Raw genomic sequence first — 20,571 nt, forward strand, 5'->3', positions numbered from 1 at the left:
GAGGAGCCCAGCCGCTCCTCAGCGCCAGCGCACCGGGGCGGCCGCACCGCCGCGCGGAGCCTGCCCGAGCCGGGTGCACAAAACAAGCAGCGCTGAGCAATCTCCCGTCCGCGGTTTTCCCCCGGCACACGCGTTACGAATTACTGCTGCGCGTTTGCAAACGCCGCGGGGAACAGTGCGCGTATTGATTTTGTTGGCTCCTGCTGCTAATATTTTTCAGAGAGAAAAGGTGCGTGCACACAGAAAGGGGGTTATTTTATAGAAATCTAATACGTGGCCCTCCACGAAGCGCACACGAGCACCCTGGACTAGCTCGTTGACAGTGCGGAAAAGGACCGAAGAGCAGCAAACTCGGCGCTCTTCGCGGCCCTGCAAGGGGTCCCGGGATCCCCACGGCGGGTCCGGCCCGTCTCTTCACTGCGCATCTTTCCGGAGTCCCCCCCCCACGGCAAATGCTCGTGCTCCGTGGGGTCGCTCAGAGGCGATGACAGCTCTAGTCTCGTGCCCCGGTTTGTCACGGACGGGGAGGGCGGCAGAGGTTCCGCGGGCGGCTCGGCGCTGGCTGCGCCTCCGGCCGCGCCACCCCACCGCGGGCGGGCAGCGGCCCCGAGCAGCCGCGGAAAGCGCGCCGGGACGGGCGGGATGGAGCGATGCCGGCGCAGGAGGCGCCGCGGCAGCCCGCCCCGTCCGGGCGGCCTCCGCTGAGGGGCCGGCTGCCCTCGCACCAGCACCCCGGCAGCGGCAGCCCCGAGCGCCGCCGAGGAGAGGCCCAGAGCCCTTTCCAGGCGAGTGGGCGAGGCCGCCCCGGGGCTCCCGGGGGTGTCCCGCAGCCGCGGGGCCGCCGCGGGGCTCCGACGGGCGCGCTCGAACCGCCGCGCTCCGCACCGCGCCGCTCCGCCCCGGCCCCCGGTGTGGGAAATTCAGACAGACCTCTGCCCAGAGCCGCTCCGCACGCCTGGGGTGGGAAATTCAGACAGACCTCTGCCCAGCGCCGCTCCGCACGCCCGCGGTGGGGAGCGCGGACAAACCCTCCCGCTGGCGGTGCCGCCTCGCCGGGAGAAGCGGGGCCGCGGGCTGCGCCGCCCCCGGCCGCCTCGGCTTTCCGCCGTGCTGTCCCTAAACCTCATCGCGGTACGACAAAATCCTGCGCGCCTCGCTGCCTTAGAGCATTTGCTGCGGCAGCAGCTGATAGCGGTATTAGGGGTAAATTTAAAGCGAGCCTATATCCAGGGTTAAATCAGTTCAGCGCTGGGCAAACGAGCTACTGGCTGGGGACGTAGCTGCTTCCCCGCGGCTTGGCACCGCCGCTCACGTCTTTACGGCCACGCAGGATCGGGGCCTAGGCTGAGAAATAACAGTAATAATTTTTATGGGAGTCAAGATGGAGTTTTTCCCTTTCACGCTTCCTCAAAAGCAGAATCCCTTTCTATCAAACAAACTTATAGTATTTCTACACGCATAGGCAATTTCCTCAGCTTGCTTTACTGAGGCTCCACAAAATGTCTCGCATCTATTTATCTTCCGACAGAACTAAAACAGAGAGGGGGAAAAAAGATGAAAACGTAACGATAAGTTTAATTAAAACCACCTGGCTAGGTAAATACGTGCGGAGGAGCAGCTACCCCGGTTATTTACCTCACCTGCGATGGCCGAGCTGTTGCTTTATTCCCCCGAAAGGTCCCGAGCCCAGCAGCAGTGCGTGGTTTGGGGAAACTCTGCGGGGAAGGTTTGTAATCGTGCAGAAAGCGTACAAGTAACCTACGGAACCTCCTCCGCTGATAGAAATTTTCTACGGTTTTCCAGAGAGCGTCTGAGCTTTGGGCAGCCAGCTCTTGGCAGCCCCTGTGCACGGCGCGACGAGAGACACTGATGCTAATTAGCAACATACCGTGATCTTTCAGGCTTGATTCAGACTGCAGTGAGGCTACGGCCTTTGGGCAGCTCAGGTGTTCCTTCTTTAGCTTAATGAGAAAGGTTTTATGACAGGATTTTGGAGGCACGGGCAAGCGTAGAAGCAGCAGGACAGATTTAGGAGCTGTGAGTCTCTCTGGGCTACACGAATGCGCTCGGGCTTGGGATTTCAGCAGTATGGAAAAACCTATCCCGTTCACACGTTCTCTCGCTTTCCCTCGTGTTTGTCTTCTTTGCTAATACAGGGAGAGATGTAACTTGAGTCTTTGTTTAGACTGGGGCGGGGGGAGAAGGTATGGCAAGCGATGAAGACGGAGGGGTTGCTTTTCCCCCCCGAACAAAACCTGGCGCGGGCTCGCTGGTGGCGATAGCGATCTCGCCACGCTCAGAAGGCGGGTTTTGCGCAGGAGGTGAGGCCAGCGAGCCCGCGGAAGGCAGGTCCCCGCGCGGCGGGGTCCACCCACTTGAAAACAAAACTTTTTTCCTGCAGGCGCTGAGCGCAGAGACCTGGAGCGGGGTCCCGGAGCAGCCGCGCCGCGCCCCGCCGCCCTTCGCGGAGCTGGTATGCGGTAGGGCTGTGCCATGTATTGGAAGAGCGACCCGATGTTCGTGTGCAGGCTGGAGGACAAGGACCTGCCCGCGCTCGGCGCCCCCTCGGAGAAGGTTAGCGGGCGGCGGGGGCCGCGGGGCGGGCGGAGGCCGGAGGCCGGGCGCAGGCAGGGCCGGGCCGGTTCGCGGGCCGCGGCGCCCCCCGCGCAGCCCCGCGGCGCCCGTGGACGGTCGGGCCGGGCCGCGCGGAGCCGCCGCTGCCCCGGGGCGGCGGCGCTGACGGCGCTGCTCCTGCTCCCGCAGGCGAGCCCCGCGGCGGCCGACGAGGACTCCTGCTCTTCCTCCGCCGCCCTGTCGCCCTCCTCCTCGCCGCGGTCCATGGCCTCGGGCTCCGGCTGCGCCCCCAGCAAGTGCGTGTGCAGCAGCTGCGGCCTGGAGATCGTGGACAAGTACCTGCTGAAGGTGAGCGCCCGCGCCCGCGGCGGGGGGGCCCGGGGCCGCAGGACCTGCGGCGGGAGCCGCTTCCCACTGACGTGGCAGCCGCGGCCCCCGCGCTCTGCCCGCCCGCCGGGCCGGCGGCGCCGAGCGCCCCTGCGGCACCGGCACCGGGACCGGCCTCGCCGCCGACGGCGCCGCGCCCCGACCGGCCCCGGCAGCGGGCTCGGGTGAGCGGCCCCGGCAGCGCCCGTCGGCCGGGCCGGGGCCGGAGCGGCCGCGGCGCCGGGCTGCGGTGAGCGGCGCCCCGGAGCCGCTGGGCCCGGCGGAGCGGGGAGGGAAGGGAGGGAGGGACGGGCGAAAGCGCTGCGAGCGGCCGCGCCCGCTCGGCGGGAGCCCGCCGCCGCCGCTGCTCGAGCTCTCGGGCTTTTAGCCTTTTTCGCCTTGCTTCTGCCTCGGTCGAGCCGGCGTGCTCTTCCCGCGGGCGCGAGGAGACTTGCTGCGCAAACGGGATTATTTAAAAATACGAAGCTAATTCTGTGCGAATCTGTGCGATTTAGGCCTTAGAGAAAAACGGAGTTGCTGGTTCTGTTTTGATAACGCTTTTCTGCGTTGTGATTGTATTATTTTGGTATCCCGTGGGAAGATGAGAGGAGAGGGAAGAAAACTGAATTGTTCAGGACGCGGATAATTTCCTTTGTGTTTTACATTTCTGGTTAAGTAGTGGCAGTATGGCCCGCTTGTTATTAACTGAAAATAAGTTTTCTAGTATGATGTCGTGAATCTAAACGCAAAAGGTATCTTTTCAAAAGAGCTTTTCTTTGAGCTGTAGAAACAAGCTTTTCTGTAAAAGTCGGTTTAGTAGTGTCTGTGAAGGAAGGAAACTATGTGATAGCAGAGCAGTGTCTCTCGTCCTTAGTATTCAAAAACCGAGTCGGATCATTTAAAAAAAAAAATTAACACCCGTGGCTTTAAACATAAAATTTTAAAGCATTTGGGGCCATTAGGATTATTCTGGATCAGAGTTCAAAACTGAAATTAGAAAATCATACTAGGAAGTTGCTCGATTTCATAAATTCCAATCTCAAATAAAGGCATTGCATATCCTGCGAAGTGAAAGTCGGCAGCCGATGAAAACATAGGGAGGGAATGAAGCCTGCGCTGGGAAACTGGTATGTCGCTGATCAGCGGCAGCACGTCCGCTACCTCCAGCTCCTGCGAATTAGTAAATCGGGACGCAGACGGATGGCAGCAAACAGCGCAACTAACAAAACTGCTGACTCCCCGCTGTGCGGAAGAGCGTGAGCCTCCTGAGAGCGGTCGGCGAGATGAGCTTCGGCGTGTCGCGGGGGTGCCGGCCCCGGCGGCGGGGCCCCGCGCGGGTCAAACGCGGCTGGGTCCGCGCGTGGCTGCCGCCTCCCCGCGCGTGGGCGCTGTGCCGGGCGCTGCCCCTCTCCGCGGCGCGGGGCCCCCGCGGGCTCGGCCCGGCCGCAGCGCTCTCGGCCCGCCGTGGAGCCGTTTTAAAAATGCCCCGGGAGCATCAGTCCGGCGACAGCTGCTTTCGCCGGTTCCGCGCCGTCCCGTGGGCAAACCCGTCGCCCGCAAGGACCAGCGCTGCGAGGGCGCTGGGCGCCCCTGCTCTGCGGCGTCGCGACCCGAATAAATGGCCGGAACGGGCTATTCCGGGCTGACCCGCTGGAGCCGAAACCTCGCTTTCTCCGTAGCTTCTCTGACAAAGTCCCGATGAACGGCGCGTCCCTGCTTATCCCAAATCTGCTGCTTGCCGCATGCAATGTATGCACCGGAGATCTTACTGTTCGCTATGAGATGAGAATTTGGCTGTAAAGCTTTAAAAAGGAAAAAAAAATTATTGTTTTACATAATTCTTCCCATATAACATGGGATTATCTAGAGAGTTATTAGTTAATTTTTATGGTCACTGGAAGTCTTGGGTTTTCAAAATATTTGAGTTAATTTAGCTGATGTGTGATGCACAATTGCTTCAGGATAAAGAATTCTCTTTATAAGAATGGGGAAAAAAATAATCGCACAGTTTATTTGCCCAAACATTAAATGTAGCCTTTCAAAACTACTGAATTCCTATAACTTTCCGTAACTATTTAAAATTTCACTAGGGATATTATATCTTAAACTATTAAAACAATTGCTGATATTTTTTTGAACATTTTAAAGGATTTAAATTCTAAACGACTTTGGGACTCTCACCTCATTTATTTACTTTACTTTACCAGAAATCCAGCGATAGAAGATGTGTTTCATGGTGTGCTTGTTTGGCAGACTTTATTTTATTCTTTCAGTACTTGTATGTCAAAATCTCAAAGAACTTTGCAAAGTTTGCTCTGTGTTAGGCAGGTCTTTTTACAGACTGGGGAAATAAAAGCACAGGAGCTAGCTGCCTTCCCAAGGTCATGTGAGGCCGTAACTTGCTCTGTTACTCCAGTGCTGTGAGAACAGAACTGGGTGCAAAATACCTACCTGGAACTTGAATCTCTTGCTTCCTCTTCCTGTGCTTTAATTACAAAGCCAAGAAAGCTTACACTGAAGACCTTCATCAGACATGTTAACCCTTAATATGCATGCAGTTCCATAGGAAAAGTGAGTGGCCTTGAAGGTAAATTTTCTGTGAATCACTTACGGTATGTGCAATTTTTGGCCTTTTCTGTATGCATGGAAAAAATCGTTTTTGTGAATCCGGGATACTAATGCTGGTAGCACAAACTTTGAAGGGATGTCTTGTGTCTTACAGGTAAACGACCTCTGCTGGCACGTGCGCTGTCTCTCATGCAGTGTTTGCAGAACGTCTCTAGGAAGACATACCAGCTGCTACATCAAAGATAAGGATATCTTCTGCAAACTTGATTATTTCAGGTATATCATACAGAAATACTATTTTATTAGATAACATGTCACATCTGTTTGTCAGATGTCACTTAGGCTGTAACTAAAATGTGCGTTTAGGCTCTGTTTCCTTTGCTGGATTTATTTTCAGTAGTTAAATCCTGACTTTTCTCACAAAGGGACTTGGGAAATCCCAAGTCTGTCTAATGTAACTGCATACGATTTTTTTTATTTATGCATAGCTATTGCTTTTATAGATTATTTTTTGTACAGAAGTAAATTATTCTATGTACAGGAAAAAAAAAAAGTAAGTCAAAGTCCCTACTACAATACAGGTTCTGAACTTATCATATACACAAAGAATCATCCTTAGGTAATGCTGATGGTGAATGCAGGACAGATTCAGGTGATATTCTGTTTGGAATAACATTCCACTGGTACCAGGCTTGGGTATCTCATGGAAGTACTAAAACAACCTAAAATAAACTCCTTAACCTTTAAAAGAAGCTTTCAACAGCTACAGCTTTGTATGATAGATTTGGAGCATGAAGCATTCTTCAAGATTAAGGTCTAATCCTCTAAGGAAGAATATTATTAATTCTTGCTTGCACTGAAAGACCTTTTGGTCCCAGGACTCAAGAGACAAAATCTTCAGTCCAGAAGGCAGCAAGAATTTTGCCGTTAAGTTTGGTTTGACCACTAGTGCTCCCCCAGCCCAGAATGCCTGCGGGACTCTGCCGCGTAGCGGATGGATCATGTTCACCTGGTCGGTTTTGGTACTGAAAGGGAGCGAGGGGCAGACTGGACACTGTCTGCTTGGAAAAGCGAGTCAGTTATGTGGGACTCTAAATGAGAACTTACAAGTCTGCAAAAATTTTCAGGACAAATGCTTATCTGCATAATCAACATATTCTGGTTGCTAGTTTCCTCTTGAAATATTCTATCTTAGTAAGGTAAATATTTGCAGAAATTCAAATTTCTTTTAAAGGTGATACAATCATGCTGTGATAATTAAGGAAATAACCACAAAGATCTAGGTTTTTCCCCTTCTGCTGAAGGGCTGAATGATTAGTGAAGGATGACACAGCTAAATATAATAATTCAGACTACCGCTTTCTTCGGGTAGTGTGAAATATATTTGAATAATTGGGAGAGTTCATAACACAAGGCCGGTTGCTTCCATCTCTCTCTGACAGCTTTTCAGAGGGGAATTGTCTTTATAACACAAAAGATGAAGAGCTGCAAATTCAGATAGTGGTTTAAAGAAAGAGCAATTACAAAAGTTAATACCTCCCCTAAGGCAAAGGGCAAAATTACGCCGTCTAGACTATCGGGTATAAACTCGCTGCTTTTGTTTCAGTAAAGCATAATCCCGCAGTCCCTAATTCAGTGTGCGGCACCACTTTCTGCGGCCGCGGGCTGCGCCGCTGCCCCGGCCCTGCCGGAGCCGCGCGGGGCTGCGGCTTCAGCCTTGTGTTCGCCTTCCTTGTTTGCAGGCGGTACGGCACCCGCTGCTCCCGCTGCGGGAGGCACATTCACTCCACGGACTGGGTCCGAAGGGCTAAAGGAAATGTATATCACTTGGCATGTTTTGCCTGCTTCTCCTGCAAAAGACAGCTTTCTACTGGAGAGGAGTTTGCTTTGGTTGAAGAGAAAGTCCTTTGTAGAGTACATTACGACTGCATGTTGGACAATCTGAAAAGAGAAGTTGAAAATGGTAACAGACTGCTTTTGTTATAAACTATGTTTGTGGTTTAGTTTTAATTAAGTTGTTGGTTTTTACTTCATCTTCCTTGTTAAGAGGTAGTTATCTAGCTTTACTAAGGCTGGAAGCGCAGGTTCTTGAATTAAACCAATGTGCAAATTATTTGATATTTTAAATTTATAGTTTGTACAATTTGTTTTCTATCCTAAGGAAAAGAAAGCAAAGTGTATCTAGTTCATAAAATGTCACGTTGGATGTACTCCTCCCCTCACTTGCAAGGGAGTCAGCTGGGGTGTACTGGGGAGTGGTGCCAGATAATTTAACTTCGAACAGAACATGGCTTTTTTTCCAATTCTCTATTCAGCCGGCCAAGCGCTGCTAGTTATTGTTTGAGGATAATTTGATTTATAACATAATTTTGAATGTTGAGCAAACTTTTTTTTTTTAATGCTTCAGGTAATGGGATTAGTGTGGAAGGAGCACTACTAACAGAACAAGATGTTAATCATCCAAAACCAGCAAAAAGAGCTCGGACCAGCTTCACAGCAGATCAGCTCCAGGTAGAGGAGTTTCACTGAAAACTTGCATAGTTCAGGTTTATGCAGGACATAACTTCTGAACTGATAGGAAATCAGATGCATAAGGAGAGGGGAAAAAAAAAAAGGCTTGTATGTTCCAAACTATTTCACAAATTATCAAGACGCAGCATGTTTCTGGAATAGCTTGTTAGCCTCAGCAGTTTTATATGAAATAGTTACTCTTCAAGCTTTTTATTTCCCTGGGGGCAGCCAGTAATTCTGCAGAATGGAAACAAAAAGGCTGGTCTATTTTGGTTGCTCAGTGAAATCTATCTAATCAGACGTGTGCATCACTACACATAATAAGGATGGAATATTTTTAGTTATGTGATATGAAGAGCCATGCTAAGGATGGTGCTGCATGATGTGGAGGCGCTAACGGGCTGGGAGCTTGGGCTGTGCCGTCGTGCCGCAGCGGGGGCCGACGGGCCGCGTCCTCAGCACGGCCGAGATCGGGGTTCCCGCACGCGCCGCCGTGGCTGGTCCCTGGGAAGGGCCGTCCCTCGTGCCGCGGAGGAGTGCCGCGCACGTTTCCCCCTTGCCCTCGCGCCGCCAAAGGCACTCCTCCGCAGTCCCGGCTCCGCGGATCCCGTCGTGGTCCCGGCCGCGCTCGCGTGCCGGCGAGGGGCCTCGTGGGACCCCTCCGCGTTCGCCCCTGCCCCCTCCGCAGGGTTCGCGGGCTGATTTCCCCAGACTGTCTGGGCTTTGCTGCTGCTGCTGAAACACCGAACTCGTGGGTAGCCGAGGTGTCGTGTTTCAGCAGCCTCGCTTTGGTATTTAATGCTGACGTTTTAGGTGGAAAAAACACTTTTTTTTGTAGCAGCGGGTGGAGTGAAATAGAGGCCGAGTGCATCTGAGGTACTCGGCAGCGATCCCTGTGCTGCCTGGTTCGCGCTCGGATGCGTCACTGAAGCAAGTTCTTGCACCGTCCTGTGCAGGAGCGCCGCCGCCGGGCGCTCGCTTTTGCCGTGGGGCCAAGGGCAGTGGGAGCTGGGATGCCCGGCCGGAAGCGCTGGATCAGATGCTGGCGGCTGGGGTCTCCCCACTCCCAGGGCGCCTGTCCGTGCTGCCGGGCCGCCTCGGGCGCCAGGTTTCCCTGCGGCTCCTGCGCCAGCCCATGTCTCACCTGCCCTCCGCAGGGACATGGGCGCCGAGGCCTCGGCGGCGGATTCTCACTGCCCATCCCCGGTGAGGAGCCGCCGGGAAGGGGAGCGAGGCCGGCGGAGGCAACGGGCGCCACGGGTGCCTGCTCTGCTCTTCCAGCCAGCGCCAAGCTGCATGTTCACGGTGACCGGTGGGGGTGCAAGGACGCGCTTCGGAGACAGAGCTCAGGCTGCCGAGACGAGGGAAGCTCCTCTTCCTGCGGAACTGCGCTCGGGGCTCCTCCCGGCCTGCGGCGATCGAAGCGCGTTCCCCTCTCGTCCCGTTTTGGACGGGCTGTGACCCACCACGGCGGGCTCTGGAGACCCGAGGGCCTCTCGCCCGTTGTTTGGTGCCGCCCGCTCCCGCCCTCGGTGGCGGTGCCAGCCTGTCCCCGCCGGAGAAGCCCAGGAGGGATGAGCGAGCGGCGGACGTGATAACGCGCCTGGTGAAGCAGCTCTTGTGCAAAGGACGTCCGCGCTTTTCGATGTCTGTATGAAACTCGGTAGGAAGGTAAACAGTTCCAGCAACTCTGAGCGCGAAGAGAAGCAGTCTGGATCTTTGGAGGTGAAGCCAGGCAAAGTTTGCAGGCCTTCAAAGGACAAAATCCAGAAACGGGGAACTACAGTTTGCTAAGTCGCTGAAGAAACCCTGCAGAAATCCACAAAGCCTGACTTCCTTGAGCAAGGTAAACTCTTACAGGCCCTCAAGCTGCTCGGGATGCAGGCAAAGCTGTCGTTTCCTTCCTCAAAAGATGTAATTCTCGCGACGACGAGCGCTCGCTCTTTGCTTTCGCTGCAAAGCCGGTGAGCGTGAGCGGGTGGTCGCGCAGGGCCATCGGCAGCGGGGCGCTTGAGCAGATCCCCCGCGTCCTCGGGGCCCCTTGGGCAGACGGGGCGCCGAGCGCTCGCGCTGCGGCCGAGGAGAGGTCGGGCTGTGGCCTTCCGCCTCGCACGGGATGCGGAGCTAGCGGCGACGGGTTTGGAGGCCGATCGGAGTTCGTCCCCCCTCGGGTTGCGTGCGAACTGGTCTGCTGCTCCGGACGTTTTCTTTACCAAGTATGTTTGAGTTGGTCTGAATTTCTCCCGTTCCTTCTTGCGCAGTCATAACTGAATGCTGCTGCTGCTGTTGACTAGTGCCAAACTACTCATTTCCTCTGTTTTGCCTAAATGCTTCAGTTCAGCTATGTGGGGGAAGGGATGATGTCAAAGTTTACTGGGGGGTTCATCCTTTGGGGTTTTTTTGGGCAGCCTGTTTGGGTACTAGTCATTAGAAGACACTCCTAAATACCAGCCGGGAGCAGGACCGCAGTCTGAGAGGAGTCTAATGCTGCTGTGTTTGAGGACTGTGCACAAAAAAATGTACTCTCTTATCTTGCCTTTTCAGGTTATGCAAGCACAGTTTGCTCAGGACAACAATCCAGATGCACAAACGCTCCAAAAACTGGCAGAAAGAACAGGCTTGAGCAGGCGCGTGATACAGGTGACTGTGCCGAGCTACTTGGCTAACATGAAGTCTGGGACTTGCCCCTAGGAAATGCTTAAGGACAGGTTTTTTCATGAAATTATTCTGAGATGGACAAAGACTTAATCTGGCAGTTTAGGCATAACTTCAAATGACATCATCAGAGATCAGAATAGGTTTAGAGCAGCCATGTTACTTTGCTGGGAAAATTTGCTGCGTTTCCCCTGCACTTTGTGTGGAGGATAACTAATGTTCCAAAAAGTAACTCCACATCCTAAATAGTATATAAATTGATACTCAGCTTTATTTAAAAAAAAAAAAAAGCTAACTTTAGCCCATTCTGAAGAACTGCACTTTTTCCAAAACTGCTTGTGATATGATACGAGCACTGGGATTTATGGAATATCACTGATTGTTTTTCAGAGCAGAGCTGAAATACATTCCTGTCTCATCTAAAATTGAAAGAGAAAACTAGGACTCTTCTGTAGGTCAGCCAGCCCAGAAGTTTGGGCGCGCCTCTGTAGGGACAAGGTCTTTGGCAGCTGCAGTCGAGCTTTGAAAGACGGATGCTTGCGCGCGGAAGGGCGAGCGGGTGTCCGGCGAGGGCGGCTCTGCGCGCGGTGCCCGTGCCGAGGTCCCACACGGGGCTGTCCCATGGCACGGCTGGACCCACGCCGGCACCGGCATGGGCCCTGCGCCGCCCCTGCTCCCTGGGTGCTGCCGCGGGAGCTCTGCTGTCTCGGCTAGCGCTGTGCGGGCTTGCAGTGGACGCTGCTCCTCTTGGACCGTCGGTGCGGTACTTGAGGTCCAACACGCTGACTGGATTCAGCCGAAACCCCCCAGAGGTTTAGATGGGGCTGATGTCAGAGCGCTGCGCCTGACCATCGCGATGTGCCTTCCAGGTGTGGTTCCAGAACTGCCGAGCGCGCCACAAGAAACACGTCAGCCCCAACCACTCGTCCGCTGCGCCCGTCACCGCGGTGCAGCCCTCCAGGCTCTCCCCGCCCATGCTGGAGGAGATGGCCTACTCCGCGTACGTGCCCCAGGACGGCACCATGCTGACCGCGCTGCACAGTTACATGGACGGTAGGTACAGCGGCTTGCTGCAGCGCCTCGCGTGTCCGCGTGAAGCACTGGCAGCTGCAGCGGGAACAGCTTGCCAAGTACTAATTAAAGCTCAACAGGCTTCTCATTTCCAGTGTTCTTTACAAAATAGCTTAGTACCGTATCCGCTATCTGCGCCTCATTAGGAGGTATTCCTCATTGCTCTTCTAGCCCTAGCCCTTCGCTGTAGTAACATAGCTGAAGTTCTGGGTGCGAAGACCACTTCTTGTGCCTTCTCTATTCTACAAATACTGGTCATAAGAAATCAAACACTTTTTTCAGTATTCGTGCTATGTTATTAGAAATACCGATAACTTTAAAGAAAGCTGCTTGCCTGCCCCTTACCCCGGGACTTGCAGGCGCGCAGGGGTTAGTTTGGGACTTGTCCGCAGCATGCTAGAGGGAATACAGCGCCCCGGGGGCGGGAGGGGGCTGGGGACCCCTGGACCGTTGTCATGCAGTGCGTTTTTACTAGTTTGCAGTGTTTTCTACCTCCTGTGAAGCTGACCAGTAAATCTTTCTATTTTTGTAGCTCATTCACCTACAGCTCTTGGACTCCAGCCGTTGCTACCCCATTCAATGACACAGCTGCCCATAAGTCACACCTAATTTCTTTGTCAGGGATATAAACTATTAAGGATGTAACCTTAAGTCATTTAATGTGTATTAAAATATCATTGGAGAGATATTAATGTTAACTTTTTATTTAACATCTAAATCATTTTCAAGATCATTTTTGCTGTCCAGGTATGTAAGTATATTTAGCCTGCAAGACACTTTTACGGATTCTGCATAAATAACTATTATGTTGTTTACAAGCCTTATTAAACACCTTTTTGTAATGTCTGGAAGTAGTCCACTCTAGTTATGTATTTGTTAATTTATTTGTCATCAAAAGAGCACTTTGCCTAAAAGAAAGGACTGACAATTGTGCAACATGTTTACAATTCTTTGTGAAATTGTAGTTTACCATTAGTTTATACTTGTAAGTTATTGCTAAAAGTATTACCTGTATTTGAGTTGTATACAGCCTATACGTTAAAGCTTATTTCTGTGAGCTGGCAAAAATAAATTTTGGTTGCAAATATTTTCAAAATGAACTGAATAAAGTTTCTGCTGTAGCATGCTAAGCGAATGTTGCTGTGTTTATGACTGAACTGTGATCATTTGTGAAGTGCTTAACTTTAATCTTCAGTTTTAAGAGAAGGTTCCTGGCATGCCTAGGTACAGTGCACCAGACTTCTTCCTTCAGAAGTGCTCGGCTGTGTCGACTGATTTAAAAAAAATATATATATATATCCTTCCAGAGGCTTTAGATGGGTCTTGGGACACACCAAATATATATTCCTTTAAAGTAAGTATACACAAAACGGGGCCACTCCTGCAGACAGGGTGAGGGAAAGAGGGGATATCTGGGACAGGTTTTGAACTGTGGTGAAAGTTGGCAAGCAGAGAACCTAAATTCAAATCTGCTTTAATATTTTGCACTTGTGCTACTTCAGCTTCTGATTGTTCAGTGATTTTTACCTTGTGATTTTTGCTAAGCAGGAGAATAACTGATGTGCAATACTTAAACAGATTTTGCACTTTTAAAGTAGCATTTAGTATTTTAACTGACCTATATCAAACTGCATATGACTAAAAATAGGAATTCAGTCAAATGAACAATGTCAACTGTGTCTTGTTAATGTGCTAAGACTTAATTGCGAAGCATGTTTTGGTACCCTAATTTGTTAGGGAAAGGCTAGTGTATACTGTGAATTGAACTGATTTTTGTCTTCACAGCTAGTGTCCTTCAAGGATTTAAGATGGATAGATCCCATCTGCACACCTAAATTTTACTTGCAGAAGAAGAAAACTGTATTTTTCAAGGTGTGTGTGCCCCCTTCCCCCCCAACAACAAGTTAGCTTCTCTGCTCTGAAATGTCTTAACTGTTCTGGTGAAACCATTTCGATTTGATAATAAAGGTATTATTCCTCCACAGAAAAATGATGACTTTTGACAGCCGTGACTTTAATGGCAAGGTTTGAATTATTCAGGCTCCAAGAATTAAGCAAGTCAGCACTGTTTGCAGTGCAGCTCGCAGATGTCGAAGCCAATTTCAGTAGAAAAGCAGCCTGCTGCTGCACAGGCAGAGCACTTTGTCCGGGCTAATAAACTCTGCCATAAGTTTTCCACAAGGAACTCCATTCCACTGGGTTTAGGTTTTATTCCGACGTATGTACTTCTCGGTGAATTACTCTGGATGGGACATGGAATTAAATCTGCTGTTTTCTGTACTAAGCTGTCTGTATATCTGCGTGGTGCAAAACTGCATGCAGAGCAGTAGACAAACTGATTCTTGGTCACGTGTTGGGTTTGGTATTTGAGCAGAACTACTTTACTGCTGAAGTTTTATCAGTTAAATGCTATAGATGCTGCTAATTTAGCTCTTAATGCAACTTGGTGGTTTCAAATACAGTTCAGTGGTTTTTAAAAAGCAACTTGATGTTCACCAAGTGCCTTTAAGGAGAAGTAACCTGCTCTGCTTTGAGGGACCGACCAGCTCCAGGGCCCCCGAGACGCGGCGAGACCGGACCCCTTTGCGAAGGGTCGCCCGGGTTCCCCTGCGACGCCGGCGCGCGCCGGAGGCACGAGAGGGATGTTCGCGGCTCCCAGGGAATCCGGCTCCCCGACTGGTCCCTTGCGCTAAAGCTCGCTGGCTCGGCCCGGGAGGCCGGGTGCCCACGCGGCAGCTGGTGCGCGCTGCACTGGAACGTGGCGAGGAATCCAGGATGGATCCGGAGAGGTGGCCGAGAGAGATTTGGAGGAAGGTTCCCCTGGCAGCCCTGTGCGAAGGCCACCCACGGCACCCTGTCCCTGTGCTGTGCCTGGCGTTGTGCTGTCCCACCTTGCCTAAGAGCAGGGGAAATGGGTGAAACGTGTCCCCCCGGTGCAAACCGTCCCCTCGCGATTAGCTGCTGGGGGTGTTTTGCCCTGCAGGACAAAGCTGCCCTGTCGTCCCCGAGGTCCTTTCCAACCTCAACCCTTCCGTGGTTCTGCTACAGAAGGTCCGAGGTCCTGCAGAAACCTCGCTGCAATCTTTGCGCGACTAAGCGGCACATGGGAATCTAGACGCTTCAAAACTTTAGCAGCTCGGTAGAAATACAGGTTTGTGTTTATACGAAGATAAAACTGGAAAGCGCTGGGGCCTCTAGCCCGCTCCTCACCCCAAGGCACCATGGGTGTCCTCGTTGCTGCTGATGGAGGTATTCGCCTGCTCTTTTCTTAAACGTCTCCAACAGCAGAAATTCTTACAGGATCCTCAGGGAACCCGGCACTGCCAAAAACAAACAAAAGACACCCAAACAAGGCCCTGTCTTCTCCCAGCCGAGCAAATCCCATTCGTTCGGTTTTCATTCCAGGTGGTGCCCGCTGAACATCCAAGCGTTTCAGCACTGTTCTCCGTGTCCCTCTTTCGAAGCTCAAAGCTCGGTGCCGGGGGGGGTCGGCTGCTTTGCGTCCAACAGCGCTGCGCTCCCTCCGCAACCAGCCCTTTTCCTGGCCTGTTTCCCGTTCTCCGGAGGCTGGTTCGGCCTGGGTAAGCAGCTCATGTTTTGCCCTACTGAATTTTACCCCGCTTCTCCCTGTTTCTCTAGGTTGTCCTGACCGTTTTGAAGCCCAGCGCCGGGCTCTATAGCACTGCCTGGTTTGTGTCATCAGAAATGCCCTAAGCACCTCTTTATTTGGCCACCCAGGTAATTAATGAAAACGCTTGCTGGAAGCTGATCCACGGGCGATTCCGTGCTGGAAGGGGCGGATTGTCTTCCCCCTTCCGCAGGTTAAATTTTACAGCTCGGCTCTGGATTTCTGCTAGGCCTTCTTGAACCCCCGTGTTTTCATCTTGCCATCCGTCGCTCCTTAGGACATGTAAAGCTTGTGTTGTTATAAGGGGAGGTATTCAAGTAGACAAGTAAGGAATAATGCCTACAGAAAAGTCCCAGTTTTGAGAAACACTTTGCGACATGTGCACCCGTACTTCTGCCTCCCTTTCCTTGTCTTGTCTTTTCCTGGCATCGCTCTTCACCTAATCCCGTTTCTGATGCAAAAAATCACAATGGTCTCTGGCAGATGAAGCTGATTTTTTTCTATCTGTAATTCAGAATGACAGCTGCTCTATGATTTAAGTGTATATTTTCAAAGTTGCAAGCTGCCTGCCCTTTGCACGAGCACAGGGTGACCTGCTGCCGCAGCAGTGGCGCCGGCCGCGGGGATGCAAGCGCCGGGCAGGACGCGGCTCTCACTGTTATGGGAGCACGCTTGAACGCTGAATATCCAGCAGCTCCGCATGGCCTCCCCAGGCAGCCGCTCGGGAAAGCGTGCACACCCGCACCGGGAAAGTCCTCCAGCTTCAAAAATTCAGCTTCCACCAGTCTGATTCTGTGTGTTGCTGTTGTTGCTACTTAGCATTTAACTCTTGCTCATTTTAGAATTAAAAAAAAAATTAAGCAACAAGACTTGTCATATAAGGTCTTGGTGACTAAGAGCGTAATAGCCAAGCTTTTTAAGAAAATGAAAGAATTTAATATTAGTTTAAATGAAGAGGAGAGGGATGAAAGAAAACCAAAGTGATTTGGTTAGTTTCTGAAATCCATGGCTTAGTTGTGTGTGGATGCGTCCCTAAAAGAGCCATGGGGCAGTCGAGGTTAGTACAAGATTAATAATACACGAGAAGCACTAACTGCCTTTAACTTGTTAGTAAATAGATTTACACTGTGTATGTTTATACATTTTTTTTTATTCCCTTGTTGCCTTTTAAATTAGTATGAATAGCTACTTAAAGCACATGGATCAGCTAATTCCCAGCTGTTGCGGGTGTTGTGGGGCAGCAGGTGAGGGAAGGGAGCAGGAGAGCAGGTGCGCAGTGCTGCACTGCTCCACTGTGCCATCCTGCTGCACCATCCTGCTGCACCATCCTGCTGCACTGCCCTGCTGCGCCACCCCCCTGCACCATCCCGCTGCGCCATCCCGTTGCACCATCCTGCTGCACTGCCCCACTGTGCCACCCTGCTGCACCATCCCGCTGTGCCATCCCGTTGCGCTGCGCCGCTGCACCATCCTGCTGCGCTGCCCCGTGTCACCCCGCAGTCCCGCGCGGAGCAGAGGCCCCCGTGGCCCCAGCGAGGCTGTAGCTAACGTTCAGGCCATGGGAAGCCACTGAGCCCGGATGCACTCTGAGCACACACCGGCGCAAGGCAGCGTTCAGGCAGCTTTTCTATTCCTAGAGGCTAAAAAAAAAAAAAAAGAAGAATACTGCAGGTATAGGTGTTTTCATCGACCATTTGCATTAAAAAAAAAACAGGTATACTTGGGGTTATGTTACTTGGAACAGCATAATTCTAAACTGTGGAGGTGTATGTTTGTTAGAAGAGCGCTCATTGCTTTAAATTGGTCACAGATTTTTTTCCAAAACGTCTGGTAGTAATAATAACAATACAAATGTATCATAGCCATTTTTCAGTGCTTGTGGGGAAAAGTGTTAGTGTAGATTGATATATGGCATAAACTGAACATAAAGGGAAAGATTTACGGGATTGTTCTTAGTTCCTCCATGTATGCTAAAATGACCCCATCAAGTGCTTTCTTCATTTTATTTTTAAATAAATTACACATCGTGAATAGCCTCCAAGAGCAGAACAATTCTGCATACGCAGCCACATTCACTTGCTCTCCTGTTATCGTTCATCCCGCCGGCTCGTCCCCAGCGCGCCATCGCGCTCGCTGGGGCGGTGCGTCTGCATTGCACGCAGATTAAACCCTCGGGACTGAACGGCTTTAAATCTGGTCTTCTGTGAAGGAGCTGCCAGAGGAAAGAAACCGAAGAGCCTCTTGCCAGCAGGGGAGCGTGGCCTGAGACCAAAGTCTCCCGGGGGGAGACTGCCCGTCCCCCTGCCCGTCTCCGCTGCAGCCTCTCCCGTGCTCTCCCTTCCCCGGCGCCCCCGGAGCAGCAGAAGTAAGTATTCCCAAGGGACTGGCTGACCGGTATTTCCTTATCCCAGAAAAAAAAAAAAGCAGTTTCAGCCAACATTTCTATTAACAAATTATATCATGTAGTTGATCGTAGTAGCAAGGGTCTTAAGAGTTGCATAGTCACAATTTATTTTAAAGAAACTTCTCCCTTCTTTTCTAATTTCCTGGTACTGAGGGCAGCTGTTTTCTGCTGATTATCACATTCGTGCTCCAAATATCTTTCTTCTAGACTGCCAAGAATTTGCTCTCATGTAACACACGGAAACACTCAGGTTGTGGTGCCCCCAACACCTCCCGAGCAGACGGGTCTGTCTCTGCAGAGCTGCTCTGCCCTGGCGCCACGTCCCGGGTCGCGGGACGCTGCTCCGCTGGGCTCCTCTGCACACTGCCATTTCCACCCTCCTGGAACAGATCAGCTTGGGTAATGTGGCGCTGCACTGGATTGTCCTAAATAATACTAAAGCTAAACTGCATCTAGTTTTCTAATGTGTTGCTGTGCTGCAGTCATCCCTTTCAGTGCTGCAGAATTATTATTGTAACATGAAATATAGGAGGTAATTGTAGAGCATGCAAATTATATTTTTTTCAGAGCTAAAAATGACAGCTTTTCTGAATGAAGATGTTATTTAGTAGTTTTGTTCCATAACTAATGGCTTAGTATACCAACCTTGCTAGAGAAAAAAAGACTTCAGCCTTCTCTTGTCAGAAGCCTACAGACAGGATAACCTGTAAGGCAAAAAAACTTGATACGCTGATGGACACAACAGGCTCTCAGGCGGTTTCACAGTTTTTGGTGTTTCTTAGACTAATTAGAGAGTGCCTGTGCAGACACCTTTCCTCTTCATTTGGACTTTTTTTTTTTTTTCCTAAGTTCATATTGGTCTAGTTCAGTGGGGAAATGAAGGCGGCATGTGACATCTTTGTTAGTGGAGAAAAGCGTCGCATGTACTTCCTGGCACTTTGTTTACTTCCCTTGTGCTGCCTACGGGGTTTGCTGCAAGTCACGAATGAGTCGGAGCCGTCGCAGCAGGACAAGTACCTCTGTTGTCGTGAGTTCAGGCTTAGAAGCCCAGTTCTGTGCTCTTAGCTGCTGCAATAATGGCCATGTAGTTTCTGAGCATTTTTCAAGCACGGCTCTGTGTGCAAGGACATCACCCAGGTGGGAATACACGCTCTGGCCCAAAGCTGCACGAAGGAGACGACACATTTGTTAAACTGCCTGCGGTCCAGCCCGGCCATGCAGCGTCCATGGAGCGGCAGGAGGGAGTTTGCCGACGGCCACCTATTTGTTTCAAGCGGCTATTTCTCTTCTTTATGTCATTAATGGAAAGTTCATTGAACTCAAACACCCAAATGATGATTTGAAGACAAAAATTTTACGTTGAAGCTATTCACAGTTAAACCTGTGGAAAGACAACCTTTCAGTACACATTTTGCCTGTCAGCATCTGCCGGAGTTTGTACAGACGCCTCAGCAGCTGGCTGAAATGCTGAGAAATACTGCATCCAGCGTGCTCAGACGTGCAGGCACAAGCTTCTTGTCAAGACTTCAGCTTAGCATGAGTTGCCACCTCTAGACACCTTGCACTGATAGTATTAAACTCGCAAAGACAACATTTACTTTTGTTAGCCCCAGTGACCCAGAACCACTGCAGCTGAGCATTATTGTGTCTCGTTAATATGTTTTGGACTGTTGTTAGCAAGCTCATAAAACGGGGCAGTTTAGAGCTTCGTTGCACCAAAATGAAGCATGTAGTATTTCTGTAAGAAGCTGGAAATGCATAGGGAGGGGGAAAGGAAAAGGGGATTAAATACCCTTTTGACATAATCATTTGGAGCAAATTAAACACGCAAACTTCCCCTGAGACTGCTTGGATTCTTTTCAAATGGCAAACTTGGGCTCTTTCAGACTACAAAATTAAAATAGATCACCTGCAGAGCCCAGCCAAACCAACAGGAATGAGAACATGGGACTCAATGAAATGAAAGTTGACTCAAGACAGGAAATTGAGTTGGTCAGATGTGTTGAAATGATGGCAACCAGAAACTACGTTATGAAGCTCCGTATAAAATGATCCCTTCCTCTGCCTCCAAGCCATCTGCAGATGTGTGGATTTGCAAAGCGGCGTGCCAGCTCTTGGAGGAAAATGCACCAACAGCAACAGTCATCTGCAAAAATCACACTGCAAAGACATCACAGGTGGTGCACACCAAACATGGGCCAAGGCAAAAGCAGAAGCATTTTGATCCCGAGTTTATCACCAGGGTCTGTTTCTTTATCACAGCTCGGTGATGGTGTGCTGGGCGATGACCCCGAGTGGAGCCCACCGCGGAGGCAATCCAGAGGAGGCTGGAGAGCAGTGCGGGTAGGCTGCAGAAACCGCGGCGAGGTTCAGCGTCGTCTGGATGCGCATTAAAGTTTCTATGGCCTGCAGCCAGCACTAGATTTAAATGTAATACAAATGGTAAGAAAACTATGTGATATATAAAACACATCAGTCTGAAAACTCACTTTAAAGGAGGCAAGAAGGCAATTTTGATGGTAAGCCCGAAGTTTTCTGAAGGAGGACAAGATGACTAATAGCTGCAGTTGGCTCCAACAGACCACGTGTGTTAAACGGAGATACCACTGTACTTTAAAAAAATCCAAATTTAATTAAAAATAACTATGCACATATGAGACACGTAGTAAAGGTCCTGTATTCTCCAAAATCCCCTTACAATTACTTTTATATTACAAATACAGTCTTTCAGCATCTGAGTACACCATGCAGAATCTGTAGAGCAACACACCAGCATCTGAATTCAAAATACGAT

At 51.0% G+C, this 20,571-nt stretch overlaps 1 protein-coding gene across 1 annotated transcript; it reads left to right on the top strand.

The window, feature by feature from the left end:
• The first annotated feature begins 2,493 nt into the window (after positions 1–2,493).
• Positions 2,494–12,354, top strand: LHX8 (LIM homeobox 8). The gene is made up of 8 exons (XM_067300516.1): positions 2,494–2,574; positions 2,764–2,922; positions 5,663–5,784; positions 7,251–7,471; positions 7,916–8,019; positions 10,564–10,659; positions 11,544–11,727; positions 12,278–12,354. Exons 1-8 carry the CDS (start codon positions 2,494–2,496, stop codon positions 12,352–12,354), a joined length of 1,044 nt encoding a protein of 347 aa, XP_067156617.1.
• The last annotated feature ends 8,217 nt before the right edge of the window (positions 12,355–20,571 follow it).

This window comes from Apteryx mantelli, chromosome 8 (genome assembly GCF_036417845.1).
Source record: "Apteryx mantelli isolate bAptMan1 chromosome 8, bAptMan1.hap1, whole genome shotgun sequence".
Lineage (NCBI taxonomy): Eukaryota > Metazoa > Chordata > Aves > Apterygiformes > Apterygidae > Apteryx > Apteryx mantelli.

Bases quoted from the DNA above. Each gene is read 5' to 3' on its own strand.
- LHX8 (XM_067300516.1), top strand. From the start codon at position 2,494: ATGTATTGGAAGAGCGACCCGATGTTCGTGTGCAGGCTGGAGGACAAG. The intron at 2,923-5,662 runs GTGAGCGCCCGC...TGTGTCTTACAG, and splicing joins TGGACAAGTACCTGCTGAAG to GTAAACGACCTCTGCTGGCA. The intron at 7,472-7,915 runs GTAACAGACTGC...TTAATGCTTCAG, and splicing joins GAAAAGAGAAGTTGAAAATG to GTAATGGGATTAGTGTGGAA.